Source organism: Oncorhynchus mykiss, chromosome 9 (assembly GCF_057628025.1).
Source record: "Oncorhynchus mykiss isolate SJ-2025 chromosome 9, ASM5762802v1, whole genome shotgun sequence".
Classification (NCBI taxonomy): domain Eukaryota; kingdom Metazoa; phylum Chordata; class Actinopteri; order Salmoniformes; family Salmonidae; genus Oncorhynchus; species Oncorhynchus mykiss.
The window spans coordinates 3,231,880-3,249,767 of NC_143030.1; the positions used below are offsets into that span (position 1 = coordinate 3,231,880).

The window sequence follows — 17,888 nt, forward strand, 5'->3', positions numbered from 1 at the left end:
AGGGGAGGAAGAGGAGGAGAGAAAGATGGTAGGGGAGGAAGAGGAGGAGAGAGATGGGAGCTTGAAGAGAGAGAGGATAGAGAGGAGAGGAGAGAGAGATGAGAGGAGAGGTTGCCGCCATGTTGAATGTTCTTCCTTCAGGACTGACGGTCACACACACATACACACAAGCCTAAGGCTCAGATGACTCATAATAGACTCCCACAACAGAGAAAGAGATAGAGAGGGGAAGAGAGAGAGAGGGGGGGGGTAGTTTAACTGAGCCTGATGCTAACTGGTTAGCCAGTTGAAAAGAGCCTGATGCTAACTGGTTAGCTAGTTGAATAGAGATCATAGATCTGAATGACTGAAATATTCTTATTAAATACTTTTTTCTTTACATAGTTGAATGTGCTGACAACAAAATCACACAAAAATTATCAATGGAAATCAAATTTATCAACCCATGGAGGTCTGGATTTGGAGTCACACACAAAATTAAAGTGGAAAACCACACTACAGGCTGATCCAACTTTGATGTAATGTCCTTAAAACAAGTCAAAATGAGGCTCAGTAGTGTGTGTGGCCTCCACGTGCCTGTATGACCTCCCTACAACGCCTGCGCATGCTCCTGATGAGGTGTCTCCTGGTAGCGCCTCCATGCTCTGGACACTACGCTGACAGACACAGCAAACCTTCTTGCCACAGCTCGCATTGATGTGCCATCCTGGATGAGCTGCACTACCTGAGCCACTTGTGTGGGTTGTAGACTCCGTCTCATACTACCACTAGAGTGAAAGCACCGCCAGCATTCAAAAGTGACCAAAACATCAGCCAGGAAGCATAGGAACTGAGAAGTGGTCTGTGGTCACCCCCTGCAGAACCACTCCTTTATTGGGGGTGTCTTGCTAATTGCCTATAATTTCCACCTGTTGTCTATTCCATTTGTACAACAGCATGTGAAATTTATTGTCAATTAGTGTTGCTTCCTAAGTGGACAGTTTGATTTCACAGAAGTGTGATTGACTTGGAGTTACATTGTGTTGTTTAAGTGTTCCCTTAATTTTTTTGAGCAGTGTAGTTAGTAACATCATTAACTGGTTAGCTTGTTGAACAGAGAGTCTGTAGTAGCATCAATAGCTTGTTAGCTGGTTGAACAGAGAGTCTATAGTAGCATCAATAGCTTGTTAGCTGGTTGAACAGTGTCTGAGTTGAATGAACGCTTTTGTCTGGGAGAGATTACAACCAGACACACACACACAGAGTATATTTTGTTGAACACTTTTTTGGTTACTACATGATTCCATATGTGTTATTTCATAGTTTTGATGTCTTCACTATTATTCTACAATGTAGAAAATAGTAAAAATAAAGAAAAACCCTTGAATGAGTAGGTGTGTCCCAACGTTTGACTGGTACTGTAGATGTGTGACCCGATTCAGGAAACTAGGCCAGTCACGACTTCACAAGAGAGCCATTTGAATGTAAATATATATTTTTTTATCGAAATGCATTTTTTGGCAGAAATGCCTTCTGGAACATGTGAACTTTCATGTGCCTTAATAACAAACTTGTATGCCGTCTGTAAATACAAATATAATTTTTAAATTACGAGGCTTGTTGGTTTAGCCACAGAAAAAAGCAGCCCAAACAGTTCATATATTGTGATGACATTTTTGTTGGTTTTGGACTTCGATAAGGGTTTTTTCCACTGTTCGGGCACACACCAGTTTGTACCTTCTTCTGTGATTGGTCAACAGATTCTGCACCAAACATCTTAGTTAGATCTCCTCAGCAACAACGTCAAAATCAAAGACAGATCGATTCTGACTATTTGGAGGAAGTGTATACTGGCTACGGCGTCTCAAAATGGACAAACAGTACTATTACATGTTTTTTTCAAGCGAAAGCAGTAGCGAGCACACTCTTTGGTCGGTTGATGCCTTTAGAAGCATACACACTTGTTTTTGGTTTTTGAATTGTGCTCCTCTCGTGTGTGCATGTGTGTGTGTGTGTGTGTGTGGGGGGGGGGGGGGGGGGGGGTGTGTGTGTGTGGGTGTGGGGGGGTGTGAGTAAGTGAGACGGGAAACAGAAAGCGATTACAGCCCCTCCCCCACATCATCATTCCTACAGCAGTATGTAGGTTACAGAGAGAGAAGGAGGAGAGGACAGGAGGAGACGAGAGGAGGAGACGAGAGGAAGAGACGAGAGGGAGAAAGGGAGGTGGGGAGAGAAGGGAGAAAGGGAGGTGGGGAGAGGAGGGAGAAAGGGAGGTGAGGAGAGAGAGGGAGGTGGGGAGAGAGGGAGAAAGGGGGTAGGGAGAGAGAGGGAGAAAGGGAGGTGAGGAGAGAGAGGGAGAAAGGGAGGTGAGGAGAGAGAGGGAGGTGGGGAGAGAGGGAGAAAGGGAGGTGGGTAGAGGAGGGAAATTGAGATAGAGAGGAAGAGGTGCAGAAATGGAAGGAGGGAAAACAGGGAAAGGGAGAGGGAGAGAGAAACAGGGAGAGAGAAACAGGGAGAGAGAAACAGGGAGAGAGAAACAGGGGGAGGGAGAGAGAAACAGAGGGAGAGAGAAACAGGGAGAGAGAAACAGGGGGAGGGAGAGGGAGAGAGAAACAGGGAGAGAGAGAGGGAGAGAGAAACAGAGGGAGAGAGAAACAGGGAGAGAGAAACAGGGAGAGAGAAACAGGGGGAGGGAGAGGGAGAGAGAAACAGGGAGAGAGAAACAGGGAGAGAGAAACATGGGGAGGGAGAGGGAGAGAGAAACAGGGAGAGAGAAACAGGGAGCGAGAAACAGGGGGAGGGAGAGGGAGAGAGAAACAGAGGGAGAGAGAAACAGGTGGAGGGAGAGGGAGAGAGAAACAGAGGGAGAGAGAAACAGAGGGAGAGAGAAACAGGGGGAGAGAGAGGGAGAGAGAAACAGGGAGAGGGAGAGAGAAACAGAGGGAGAGAGAAACAGAGGGAGAGAGAAACAGATGGAGGGAGAGGGAGAGAGAAACAGGGAGAGAGAAACAGGGAGAGAGAAACAGGGGGAGGGAGAGGGAGAGAGAAACAGGGAGAGAGAAACAGGGAGAGAGAGAGGGAGATAGAAACAGAGGGAGAGAGAAACAGGGAGAGAGAAACAGGGGGAGGGAGAGGGAGAGAGAAACAGAGGGAGAGAGAAACAGAGGGAGAGAGAAACAGGTAGAGAGAAACAGGGGGAGGGAGAGGGAGAGAGAAACAGGGAGAGAGAAACAGTGGGAGGGAGAGGGAGAGAGAAACAGAGGGAGAGAGAAACAGGGGGAGAGAGAAACAGGGGGAGGGAGAGGGAGAGAGAAACAGAGGGAGAGAGAAACAGGGAGAGAGAAACAGGGGGATGGAGAGGGAGAGAGAAACAGAGGGAGAGAGAAACAGGGGGAGGGAGAGGGAGAGAGAAACAGAGGGAGAGAGAAACAGGGAGAGAGAAGGAATGAACAGCCTTGGGTATATTCTAGTGTAATATACTGGTATGGTCAGTCTAGCTGTATGGAGAAGGTACTGCTCTGTTTCAGCTGGTATGGTCAGTCTAGCTGTATGGAGGAGGAGGTACTGCTCTGTTTCAGCTGGTATGGTCAGTCTAGCTGTATGGAGGAGGTACTGCTCTGTTTCAGCTGGTATGGTCAGTCTAGCTGTATGGAGGAGGTACTGCTCTGTTTCAGCTGGTATGGTCAGTCTAGCTGTATGGAGAAGGTACTGCTCTGTTTCAGCTGGTATGGTCAGTCTAGCTGTATGGAGAAGGTACTGCTCTGTTTCAGCTGGTATGGTCAGTCTAGCTGTATGGAGGAGGAGGTACTGCTCTGTTTCAGCTGGTATGGTCAGTCTAGCTGTATGGAGAAGGTACTGCTCTGTTTCAGCTGGTATGGTCAGTCTAGCTGTATGGAGAAGGTACTGCTCTGTTTCAGCTGGTATGGTCAGTCTAGCTGTATGGAGAAGGTACTGCTCTGTTTCAGCTGGTATGGTCAGTCTAGCTGTATGGAGAAGGTACTGCTCTGTTTCAGCTGGTATGGTCAGTCTAGCTGTATGGAGGAGGTACTGCTCTGTTTCAGCTGGTATGGTCAGTCTAGCTGTATGGAGAAGGTACTGCTCTGTTTCAGCTGGTATGGTCAGTCTAGCTGTATGGAGGAGAAGGTACTGCTCTGTTTCAGCTGGTATGGTCAGTCTAGCTGTATGGAGAAGGTACTGTCTCTGTTTCAGCTGGTATGGTCAGTCTAGCTGTATGGAGGAGGAGGTACTGCTCTGTTTCAGCTGGTATGGTCAGTCTAGCTGTATGGAGGAGAAGGTACTGCTCTGTTTCAGCTGGTATGGTCAGTCTAGCTGTATGGAGGAGGTACTGCTCTGTTTCAGCTGGTATGGTCGACTGACCATACCAGCTGAAACAGAGCAGTACCTCCTCCAGGTACTGTATGAAGAAGAAGGTACTGCTCTGTTTCAGCTGGTATGGTCAGTCTAGCTGTCTGTTTCAGCTGATGGTGTGTGTTTGTGTGTGTTCCAGGTCTGATCCTGCTGTTCTACCTGGTGTTCTATATATTCCTTGGTGGAATGTTCGTCCTGACCATGTACGTGATGCTGCTAACACTGGACGACTATAAACCTACCTACCAGGACCGCCTTGTTACCCCAGGTACAGACACCCACCTTTTTAAAACATTTTTTACCTTTATTTAACCAGGCAAGTCAGTTTTCTTTTTTTTTTCAATGATGGCCTAGTGGGTTAACTGCCTGTTCAGGGGCAGGACGACAGATTTGTACCTTGTCAGCTCGGGGGTTTGAACTTGCAACCTTCCGGTTACTAGTCCAACGCTCTAACCACTAGGCTACCCTGCCGCCCCACCTACCAGGACCGACTCGCTACCCCAGGTACAGACACACCTACCAGGACTTCCTCGTTACCCCAGGTACAGACACACCTACAAGGACCACCTCATAACCCCAGGTACAGACACACACCTACCAGGACCTCCTCGTTACCCCAGGTACAGACACACCTACAAGGACCACCTCATAACCCCAGGTACAGACACACACCTACCAGGACCTCCTCGTTACCCCAGGTACAGACACACCTTCCAGGACCACCTCGTTACCCCAGGTACACAAACACCTACCAGGTCCGTCTCGTTACCCCAGGTACAGACACACACCTACCAGGACCTCCTCGTTACCCCAGGTACAGACACACACCTACCAGGACCTCCTCGTTACCCCAGGTACAGACACACCTACCAGGACCGCCTCGTTACCCCAGGTACAGACACACCTACCAGTATCGCCTCGTTACCCAAGGTACACAAACACCTACCAGGACCGCCTCGTTACCCCAGGTACAGACACACCTACCAGTATCACCTCGTTACCCAAGGTACACAAATACCTACCAGGACCTCCTCGTTACCCCAGGTACACAACATCTACCAGGACCGCCTTGTTTCCCCAGGTACACAAACACCTACCAGGACCGCCTCGTTACCCCAGGTACAGACACACCTACCAGGACCTCCTCATAACCCCAGGTACAGACACACCTACCAGGACCTCCTCGTTACCCCAGGTACAGACACACCTACCAGGACCTCCTCGTTACCCCAGGTACAGACACACCTACCAGGACCTCCTCGTTACCCCAGGGACATACACACCTACCAGGACCACCTCGTTACCCCAGGTACAGACACACACCTACCAGGACCTCCTCATAACCCCAGGTACAGACACACCTACCAGGATCTCCTCGTTACCCCAGGTACAGACACACCTACCTGGACCGCCTCGTTACCCCAGGTACAGACACACCTACCAGTATCGCCTCGTTACCCAAGGTACACAAACACCTACCAGGACCGCTTCGTTACCCCAGGTACACAAACACCTACCAGGACCGCCTCGTTACCCCAGGTACAGACACACACCTACCAGTATCACCTCATTACCCAAGGTACACAAACACCTACCAGTATCGCCTCGTTACCCAAGGTACACAAACACCTACCAGGACCGCTTCGTTACCCCAGGTACACAAACACCTACCAGGACCGTCTCGTTACCCCAGGAACAGACACACACCTACCAGGACCTCCTCGTTACCCCAGGTACAGACACACACCTACCAGGATCTCCTCGTTACCCCAGGTACAGACACACACCTACCAGGACCGCCTCGTTACCCCAGGTACAGACACACCTACCAGTATCGCCTCGTTACCCAAGGTACACAAACACCTACCAGGACCGCCTCGTTACCCCAGGTACAGACACACCTACCAGGACCTCCTCGTTACCCCAGGTACAGACACTCACCTACCAGGACCAACTCGTTACCCCAGGTACAGACACACCTACCAGGACCTCCTCGTTACCCCAGGTACAGACACACCTACCAGGACCGACTCGTTACCCCAGGTACAAACACACCTACCAGGACCTCCTCGTTACCCCAGGTGCAGACACACCTACCAGGACCACCTCGTTACCCCAGGTACAGACACACCTACCAGGACCGCCTCGTTACCCCAGGTACAGACACACCTACCAGTATCGTCTCGGTACCCAAGGTACACAAACACCTACCAGGACCTCCTCGTTACCCCAGGTACACAAACACCTACCAGTATCGCCTCGTTACCTTAGGTACAGACACACCTACCAGTATCGCCTCGTTACCTCAGGTACAGACACACCTACCAGGACCTCCTCGTTACCCCAGGTACAGACACACACCTACCAGGACCTCCTCGTTACCCCAGGTACAGACACACCTACTAGTATCGCCTCGCTACCTCAGGTACAGACACACCTACCAGGACCTCCTCGTTACCCCAGGTACAGACACACCTACCAGGACCGACTCGTTACCCCAGGTACAGACACACCTACCAGGACCGACTCGTTACCCCAGGTACAGACACACCTACCAGGACCGACTCGTTACCCCAGGTACAGACACACCTACCAGGACCTCCTCGTTACCCCAGGTACAGACACACACCTACCAGGACCGACTCGTTACCCCAGGTACAGACACACCTACTAGTATCGCCTCGTTACCTCAGGTACAGACACACCTACCAGGACCTCCTCGTTACCCCAGGTACAGACACGCACCTACCAGGACCGACTCGTTACCCCAGGTACAGACACACCTGCCAGGACCGACTCGTTACCCCAGGTACAGACATACACCTACCAGGACCGCCTCGTTACCCCAGGTACAGACACACCTACCAGGACCTCCTCGTTACCCCAGGTACAGACACACCTGCCAGTACCTCCTCGTTAACCCAGGTACAGACACACTTACCAGGACCTCCTCGTTTCCCCATGTACAGACACACCTACCAGTACCTCCTCGTTACCCCAGGTACAGACACACCTACCAGGACCTCCTCGTTACCCCAGGTACAGACACACCTACCAGGACCTCTCGTTACCCCAGGTAAAGACACACACCTACCAGGACCTCCTCGTTACCCCAGGTACAGACACACCTACCAGTACCTCCTCGTTAACCCAGGTACAAACACACTTACCAGGACCTCCTCGTTACCCAATGTACAGACACACACCTACCAGGACCTCCTCGTTACCCCAGGTACAGACACACCTACCAGGACCTCCTTGTTACCCCAGGTACAGACACACCTACCAGGACCTCCTCGTTACCCCAGGTACAGACACACACCTACCAGGACCGACTCGTTACCCCAGGTACAGACACACCTACTAGTATCGCCTCGTTACCTCCGGTACAGACACACCTACCAGGACCTCGTTATCCCAGGTACAGACACACACCTACCAGGACCTCCTCGTTACCCCAGGTACAGACACACCTACCAGGACCTCCTCATTACCCCAGGTACAGACACACACCTACCAGGACCGCCTCGTTGCCCCAGGTACAGACACACCTACCAGGACCTCCTCGTTACCCAAGGTACACAAACACCTACCAGGACCGCCTCGTTACCCCAGGTACAGACACACACCTACCAGTATCACCTCGTTACCCAAGGTACACAAACACCTACCAGGACCTCCTTGTTACCCCAGGTACAGACACACCTACCAGGACCTCCTCGTTACCCCAGGTACAGACACACACCTACCAGGACCTCCTCGTTACCCCAGGTACAGACACACACCTACCAGGACCTCCTCGTTACCCCAGGTACAGACACACACCTACCAGGACCGACTCGTTACCCCAGGTACAGACACACCTACCAGGACCTCCTCGTTACCCCAGGTACAGACACACACCTACCAGGACCTCCTTGTTACCCCAGGTACAGACACACCTACCAGGACCTCCTCGTTACCCCAGGTACAGACACACACCTCCCAGGACCTCCTCGTTACCCCAGGTACAGACACACACCTACCAGGACCGCCTCGTTACCCCAGGTACAGACACACCTACCAGGACCGACTCGTTACCCCAGGTACAGACACACCTACCAGGACCTCCTCGTTACCCCAGGTACAGACACACACCTACCAGGACCGACTCGTTACCCCAGGTACAGACACACCTACTAGTATCGCCTCGTTACCTCAGGTACAGACACACCTACCAGGACCTCCTCGTTACCCCAGGTACAGACACGCACCTACCAGGACCGACTCGTTACCCCAGGTACAGACACACCTGCCAGGACCGACTCGTTACCCCAGGTACAGACATACACCTACCAGGACCGCCTCGTTACCCCAGGTACAGACACACCTACCAGGACCTCCTCGTTACCCCAGGTACAGACACACCTGCCAGTACCTCCTCGTTAACCCAGGTACAGACACACTTACCAGGACCTCCTCGTTAACCCAGGTACAGACACACTTACCAGGACCTCCTCGTTTCCCCATGTACAGACACACCTACCAGTACCTCCTCGTTACCCCAGGTACAGACACACCTACCAGGACCTCCTTGTTACCCCAGGTACAGACACACCTACCAGGACCTCCTCGTTACCCCAGGTACAGACACACACCTACCAGGACCGACTCGTTACCCCAGGTACAGACACACCTACTAGTATCGCCTCGTTACCTCCGGTACAGACACACCTACCAGGACCTCGTTATCCCAGGTACAGACACACACCTACCAGGACCTCCTCGTTACCCCAGGTACAGACACACCTACCAGGACCTCCTCATTACCCCAGGTACAGACACACACCTACCAGGACCGCCTCGTTGCCCCAGGTACAGACACACCTACCAGGACCTCCTCGTTACCCAAGGTACACAAACACCTACCAGGACCGCCTCGTTACCCCAGGTACAGACACACACCTACCAGTATCACCTCGTTACCCAAGGTACACAAACACCTACCAGGACCTCCTTGTTACCCCAGGTACAGACACACCTACCAGGACCTCCTCGTTACCCCAGGTACAGACACACACCTACCAGGACCTCCTCGTTACCCCAGGTACAGACACACACCTACCAGGACCTCCTCGTTACCCCAGGTACAGACACACACCTACCAGGACCGACTCGTTACCCCAGGTACAGACACACCTACCAGGACCTCCTCGTTACCCCAGGTACAGACACACACCTACCAGGACCTCCTTGTTACCCCAGGTACAGACACACCTACCAGGACCTCCTCGTTACCCCAGGTACAGACACACACCTCCCAGGACCTCCTCGTTACCCCAGGTACAGACACACACCTACCAGGACCGACTCGTTACCCCAGGTACAGACACACCTACCAGGACCTCCTCGTTACCCCAGGTACAGACACACACCTACCAGGACCTCCTTGTTACCCCAGGTACAGACACACCTACCAGGACCTCCTCGTTACCCCAGGTACAGACACACACCTACCAGGACCTCCTCGTTACCCCAGGTACAGACACACACCTACCAGGACCTCCTCGTTACCCCAGGTACAGACACACCTACCAGGACCTCCTCGTTACCCCAGGTACAGACACACCTACCAGGACCGACTCGTTACCCCAGGTACAGACACACCTACCAGGACCTCCTCGTTACCCCAGGTACAGACACACCTACCAGTACCTCCTCGTTAACCCAGGTACAGACACACTTACCAGGACCTCCTCGTTAACCCAGGTACAGACACACTTACCAGGACCTCCTCGTTTCCCCATGTACAGACACACCTACCAGTACCTCCTCGTTACCCCAGGTACAGACACACCTACCAGGACCTCCTCGTTACCCCAGGTACAGACACACCTACCAGGACGTCTCGTTACCCCAGGTACAGACACACACCTACCAGGACCTCCTCGTTACCCCAGGTACAGACACACCTACCAGTACCTCCTCGTTAACCCAGGTACAGACACACTTACCAGGACCTCCTCGTTACCCCATGTACAGACACACCTACCAGGACCTCCTTGTTACCCCAGGTACAGACACACCTACCAGGACCTCCTCGTTACCCCAGGTACAGACACACACCTACCAGGACCGACTCGTTACCCCAGGTACAGACACACCTACTAGTATCGCCTCGTTACCTCCGGTACAGACACACCTACCAGGACCTCGTTATCCCAGGTACAGACACACACCTACCAGGACCTCCTCGTTACCCCAGGTACAGACACACCTTCCAGGACATCCTCGTTACCCCAGGTACAGACACACACCTACCAGGACCGCCTCGTTACCCCAGGTACAGACACACACCTACCAGGACCGACTCGTTACCCCAGGTACAGACACACCTACCAGGACCTCCTCGTTACCCCAGGTACAGACACACACCTACCAGGACCTCCTCGTTACCCCAGGTACAGACACACCTACCAGGACCTCCTCGTTACCCCAGGTACAGACACACCTACCAGGACCGACTCGTTACCCCAGGTACAGACACACCTACCAGGACCTCCTCGTTACCCCAGGTACAGACACACCTACCAGGACCGACTCGTTACCCCAGGTACAGACACACCTACCAGGACCTCCTCGTTACCCCAGGTACAGACACACCTACCAGGACCGACTCGTTACCCCAGGTACAGACACACCTACCAGGACCTCCTCGTTACCCCAGGTACAGACACACCTACCAGGACCGACTCGTTACCCCAGGTACAGACACACCTACCAGGACCTCCTCGTTACCCCAGGTACAGACACACCTACCAGGACCGACTCGTTACCCCAGGTACAGACACACCTACCAGGACCTCCTCGTTACCCCAGGTACAGACACACACCTACCAGGACCGCCTCGTTACCCCAGGTACAGACACACACCTACCAGGACCGACTCGTTACCCCAGGTACAGACACACCTACCAGGACCTCCTCGTTACCCCAGGTACAGACACACACCTACCAGGACCGCCTTGTTACCCCAGGTACAGACACACCTACCAGGACCGACTCGTTACCCCAGGTACAGACACACCTACCAGGACCTCCTCGTTACCCCAGGTACAGACACACACCTACCAGGACCGCCTCGTTACCCCAGGTACAGACACACACCTACCAGGACCGACTCGTTACCCCAGGTACAGACACACCTACCAGGACCTCCTCGTTACCCCAGGTACAGACACACCTACCAGGACCGACTCGTTACCCCAGGTACAGACACACCTACCAGGACCTCCTCGTTACCCCAGGCACTGACACACCCTAATCTCTTACCATCTCTGTTGTACTGTAGGTATGATGATCCGTCCACGGGGCGAGGCCATGGAGATCCTCTACAACACCAAGGACACAGAGAGCTTTGACATCTATGCCCAGACACTGAACAACTTCCTCGAATGTAAGCCGTTAATAAACAAAAAACATACATCGACTAAAACAATAAACATAACATTAATGACATCACACGTCCTCAGACCCACTTTTCCACCGTGTGCCGTGTTTTCCACCAGTACATAGAGTAGCCAACCAAATAGAAAGAGTAGCCAGCCAAGCTACTGGGTAAAAAAAACAATTGGTGGCCTTTGGTACATTCAACTGCCTTGATTTCAACTCAAATATAAAATTGATTGAATACTTTATCAAGTTTACCTCCCAGGTTGGAAAAATGTGTTGTTGTATTGTGTAGAATGACATGACTTTACAATTTAAATGACTGCAAATGTCGAAATTCAGTGTATTGTTAGTTGTTTTGAATATTGTCTAGACCTATATGATCTGGGGTATTTTCTGAGTAAGATAACCTTTTTGAACATTTAACCTGTCTTCTTTTGAGGTTAAAGTCTTATGTCAAGTAGAATTATGTATTTTATTCTAACAGAAAATAAAGTAAAGAGGCTGTGGTTTAGCTGTGTTTTTGTAGTGATCACCTAGCAAGAGGCTGTTATTTAGCTGTGATCACCTAGCAAGAGGCTGTTATTTAGCTGTGATCACCTAGCAAGAGGATGTTATTTAGCTGTGATCACCTAGCAAGAGGATGTTATTTAGCTGTGATCACCTAGCAAGAGGATGTTATTTAGCTGTGCTTTTGAAGTGATCACCAAGCTATAGGCTTTTTTTGTTAGCTGTGATCACCTAGCAACAGGGTGTTGTTTAGCTGTGATCACCTAGCAAGAGGCTTTTGTTTAGCTGTGTTTTTGTAGTGATCACCAAGCTAGAGGCTTCTTTTTTTAGCTGTGATCACCTAGCAACATGCTGTTGTTTAGCTGTGTTTTTGAAGTGATCACCAAGCTAGAGGCTTCTTTTTTTAGCTGTGATCACCTAGCAAGAGGCTATTGTTTAGCTGTGATCACCTAGCAACAGGCCGTTGTTTAGCTTTGATCACCTAGCAAGTGGCTGTTATTTAGCTGTGATAACCTAGCAACAGGCTGTTGTTTAGCTGTGATCACTTAGCAAGAGGATGTTGTTTAGCTGTGATCACCTAGCAAGAGGATGTTGTTTAGCTGTGTTTTTGTAGTGATCATCAAACAAGAGGATGTCGTTTTTTTGTGATCACCAAGCAAGAGGATGTTGTTTAGCTGTGTTTTTGTAGTTATCACCAATTAACAGACTGTCGTTTAGGTGTGATCACCTAGCAACATGCGGTTGTTTAGCTGTGTTTTTGTAGTGATCACCAAGCAAGGGGCTGTTGTTTAGCTGTGATCACCTTGCAAGAGGTTGTTGTTTAGCTGTGTTTTTGTAGTGATCACCAAGCAAGAGGCTGTTATTTAGCTGTGATAACCTAGCAAGAGGCTGTTGTTTAGCTGTATTCACCAAGCTAGAGGCTTTGCTTTAGCTGTGATCACCAAGCAATAGGCCGTTGTTTAGCTCTGATCAACTGGCAACAGGGTGTTGTTAAGCTGTGATCACCTAGCAACAGGCTGTTGTTTAACTGTTATCACCAAGCTAGAGGCTTTTCTTTAGCTGTGATCACCCAGCAACAGGCCGTTGTTTAGTTGTAATCACCTAGCAACAGGTGGTTGTTTAGCTGTGATCACCTAGCAACAGGCTCTTCTTTAGCTGTATTCACCAAGCTAAAGGCTTTCCTTTAGCTGTGATCACCTAGCAACAGGCTCTTCTTTAGCTGTATTCACCAAGCTAAAGGCTTTCCTTTAGCTGTGATCACCCAGCAACAGGCCGTTGTTTAGTTGTAATCACCTAGCAACAGGTGGTTGTTTAGCTGTGATCACCTAGCAACAGGCTGTTCTTTAGCTGTGGTCACCCAGCAATAGGCCGTTGTTTAGCTGTAATAACCTAGAAACAGGTGGTTGTTTACCTGTGATCACCTAGCAACATGCTGTTGTTTAGCTGTGTTTTTGTAGTGATCATCAAGCAAGAGGCTGTCATTTAGCTGTGATCACCTAGCAACAGGCTGTTGTTTACCTGTGATCACCTAGCAACAGGCTGTTGTTTAGCTGTGTTTTTGTAGTGATCATCAAGCAAGAGGCTGTCATTTAGCTATGATGACCAAGCAAGAGGCTGTTGTTTACCTGTGATTACCAAGCAAGAGGCTGTTGTTTAGCTGTGTTTTTGTAGTGATCACCAAGCTAAAGGCTTTTTTTTAATAGCTGTGACCACCTAGAAACAGGCTGTTGTTTAGCTGTGATCACCTAGCAACAGGCTGTTGTTTTGCTGTGATTTTGTAGTGATCATCAAACAAGAGGATGTCGTTTAGCTGTGACACCAAGCAAGACGCTGTTGTTCAGCTTAGTTTTCGTAGTGATCACCAAGCTAGAGTTTTTTTTGTTGCTGTGATCACCTAGCAACAGACTGTTGTTTAGCTGTGATCACCTAGCAAGAGGCTGTTGTTTAGCTGTGTTTTTGTAGTGATCATCAAGCAAGAGAATGTCGTTTATCTGTTATCACCAAGCAAGAGACTGTCGTTTAGCTGTGATCAACCAGCAACAGGCCATTGTTTAGCTGTAATCACATAGCAACAGGTGGTTGTTTAGCTGTGTTTTTGTATTGATCACCAAGCAACAGACTGTCGAATAACTTCCGGCGCCGACAGAGATGGCCGCCTCGCTTCGCGTTCCTAGGAAACTATGCAGTTTTTTGTTTTTTTACGTGTTATTTCTTACATTAGTACCCCAGGTCATCTTAGGTTTCATTACATACAGTCGAGAAGAACTACTGAATATAAGATCAGCATCAACTCACCATCAGTACGACCAAGAATATGTTTTTCGCGACGCGGATCCTGTGTTCTGCCTTACAAACAGGACAACGGAGTGGATCCTATGCAGCGACCCAAAAAAACGACTCCGAAAGAGAGGGAAACGAGGCGGTCTTCTGGTCAGACTCCGGAGACGGGCACAGCGCGCACCACTCCCTAGCATTCTTCTTGCCAATGTCCAGTCTCTTGACAACAAGGTTGATGAAATCCGAGCAAGGGTAGCATTCCAGAGGGACATCAGAGACTGTAACGTCCTTTGCTTCACTGAAACATGGCTCACTGGAGAGACGCTATCCGAAGCGGTGCAGCCAACGGGTTTCTCCACACATCGCGCAGACAGAAACAAACATCTTTCTGGTAAGAAGAGGGGCGGGGGCGTATGCCTCATGGCCAACGTGACATGGTGTGATGAAAGAAACATACAGGAACTCAAATCCTTCTGTTCACCTGATTTAGAATTCCTCACAATCAAATGTAGACCGCATTATCTACCAAGAGAATTCTCTTCGATTATAATCACAGCCGTATATATCCCCCCCAAGCAGACACATCGATGGCTCTGAACGAACTTTATTTAACTCTCTGCAAACTGGAAACAATTTATCCGGAGGCTGCATTCATTGTAGCTGGGGATTTTAACAAGGCTAATCTGAAAACAAGACTCCCCAAATTTTATCAGCATATCGATTGCGCAACCAGGGGAGGAAAGACCTTGGACCATTGTTACTCTAACTTCCGCGACGCATATAAGGCCCTGCCCCGCCCCCCTTTCGGAAAAGCTGACCACGACTCCATTTTGTTGATCCCTGCCTACAGACAGAAACTAAAACAAGAGGCTCCCACGCTGAGGTCTGTCCAACGCTGGTCCGACCAAGCTGACTCCACACTCCAAGACTGCTTCCATCACGTGGACTGGGAGATGTTTCGTATTGCGTCAGATAACAACATTGACGAATACGCTGATTCGGTGTGCGAGTTCATTAGAACGTGCGTTGAAGATGTCGTTCCCATAGCAACGATTAAAACATTCCCTAACCAGAAACCGTGGATTGATGGCAGCATTTGTGTGAAACTGAAAGCGCGAACCACTGCTTTTAATCAGGGCAAGGTGTCTGGTAACATGACCGAATACAAACAGTGCAGCTATTCCCTCCGCAAGGCTATCAAACAAGCTAAGCGCCAGTACAGAGACAAAGTAGAATCTCAATTCAACGGCTCAGACACAAGAGGCATGTGGCAGGGTCTACAGTCAATCACGGACTACAGGAAGAAATCCAGCCCAGTCACGGACCAGGATGTCTTGCTCCCAGGCAGACTAAATAACTTTTTTGCCCGCTTTGAGGACAATACAGTGCCACTGACACGGCCTGCAACGAAAACATGCGGTCTCTCCTTCACTGCAGCCGAGGTGAGTAAGACATTTAAACGTGTTAACCCTCGCAAGGCTGCAGGCCCAGATGGCATCCCCAGCCGCGCCCTCAGAGCATGCGCAGACCAGCTGGCCGGTGTGTTTACGGACATATTCAATCAATCCCTATACCAGTCTGCTGTTCCCACATGCTTCAAGAGGGCCACCATTGTTCCTGTTCCCAAGAAAGCTAAGGTAACTGAGCTAAATGACTACCGCCCCGTAACACTCACATCCGTCATCATGAAGTGCTTTGAGAGACTAGTCAAGGACCATATCACCTCCACCCTACCTGACACCCTAGACCCACTCCAATTTGCTTACCGCCCAAATAGGTCCACAGACGATGCAATCTCAACCACACTGCACACTGCCCTAACCCATCTGGACAAGAGGAATACCTATGTGAGAATGCTGTTCATCGACTACAGCTCGGCATTCAACACCATAGTACCCTCCAAGCTCGTCATCAAGCTCGAGACCCTGGGTCTCGACCCCGCCCTGTGCAACTGGGTACTGGACTTCCTGACGGGCCGCCCCCAGGTGGTGAGGGTAGGCAACAACATCTCCTCCCCGCTGATCCTCAACACTGGGGCCCCACAAGGGTGCGTTCTGAGCCCTCTCCTGTACTCCCTGTTCACCCACGACTGCGTGGCCACGCGCGCCTCCAACTCAATCATCAAGTTTGCGGACGACACAACAGTGGTAGGCTTGATTACCAACAACGATGAGACGGCCTACAGGGAGGAGGTGAGGGCCCTCGGAGTGTGGTGTCAGGAAAATAACCTCACACTCAACGTCAACAAAACTAAGGAGATGATTGTGGACTTCAGGAAACAGCAGAGGGAACACCCCCCTATCCACATCGATGGAACAGTAGTGGAGAGGGTAGCAAGTTTTAAGTTCCTCGGCATACACATCACAGACAAACTGAATTGGTCCACTCACACAGACAGCATCGTGAAGAAGGCGCAGCAGCGCCTCTTCAACCTCAGGAGGCTGAAGAAATTCGGCTTGTCACCAAAAGCACTCACAAACTTCTACAGATGCACAATCGAGAGCATCCTGGCGGGCTGTATCACCGCCTGGTATGGCAACTGCACCGCCCTCAACCGTAAGGCTCCAGAGGGTAGTGAGGTCTGCACAACGCATCACCGGGGGCAAACTACCTGCCCTCCAGGACACCTACACCACCCGATGTCACAGGAAGGCCATAAAGATCATCAAGGACATCAACCACCCGAGCCACTGCCTGTTCACCCCGCTATCATCCAGAAGGCGAGGTCAGTACAGGTGCATCAAAGCTGGGACCGAGAGACTGAAAAACAGCTTCTATCTCAAGGCCATCAGACTGTTAAACAGCCACCACTAACACTGAGTGGCTGCTGCCAACACACTGACACTGACTCAACTCCAGCCACTTTAATAATGGGAATTGATGGGAAATGATGTAAATATATCACTAGCCACTTTAAACAATGCTACCTTATATAAATGTTACTTACCCTACATTATTCATCTCATATGCATACGTATATACTGTACTCTATATCATCGACGGTATCCTTATGTAATACATGTATCACTAGCCACTTTATACTATACTATGCCACTTTGTTTACATACTCATCTCATTTGTACATACTGTACCCGATACCATCTACTGTATCTTGCCTATGGTGCTCTGTACCATCACTCATTCATATATCCTTATGTACATATTCTTTATCCCCTTACACTGTGTACAAGACAGTAGTTTTGGAATTGTTAGTTAGATTACTTGTTATTACTGCATTGTCGGAACTAGAAGCACAAGCATTTCGCTACACTCGCATTAACATCTGCTAACCATGTGTATGTGACAAATAAAATTTGATTTGATTT

At 50.2% G+C, this 17,888-nt stretch overlaps 1 protein-coding gene across 5 annotated transcripts in view; it reads left to right on the plus strand.

The window, feature by feature from the left end:
- The window catches only part of atp1b2a (ATPase Na+/K+ transporting subunit beta 2a), a 110,431-nt gene that overhangs the window by 14,890 nt on the left and 77,653 nt on the right, over positions 1-17,888 (plus strand). For all 5 annotated transcript variants that reach the window (XR_016483002.1, XR_016483001.1, XR_016483003.1 and 2 more), the window contains exons 2-3: positions 4,487-4,615; positions 11,678-11,782. Coding sequence is in view for 2 of the 5 variants with exons in the window: in XM_036986989.2 (XP_036842884.1) it covers positions 4,487-4,615; positions 11,678-11,782 (234 nt within the window). In the remaining 3 variants the exon portion in view is untranslated. The remainder of the gene's footprint in view (positions 1-4,486; positions 4,616-11,677; positions 11,783-17,888) is intronic.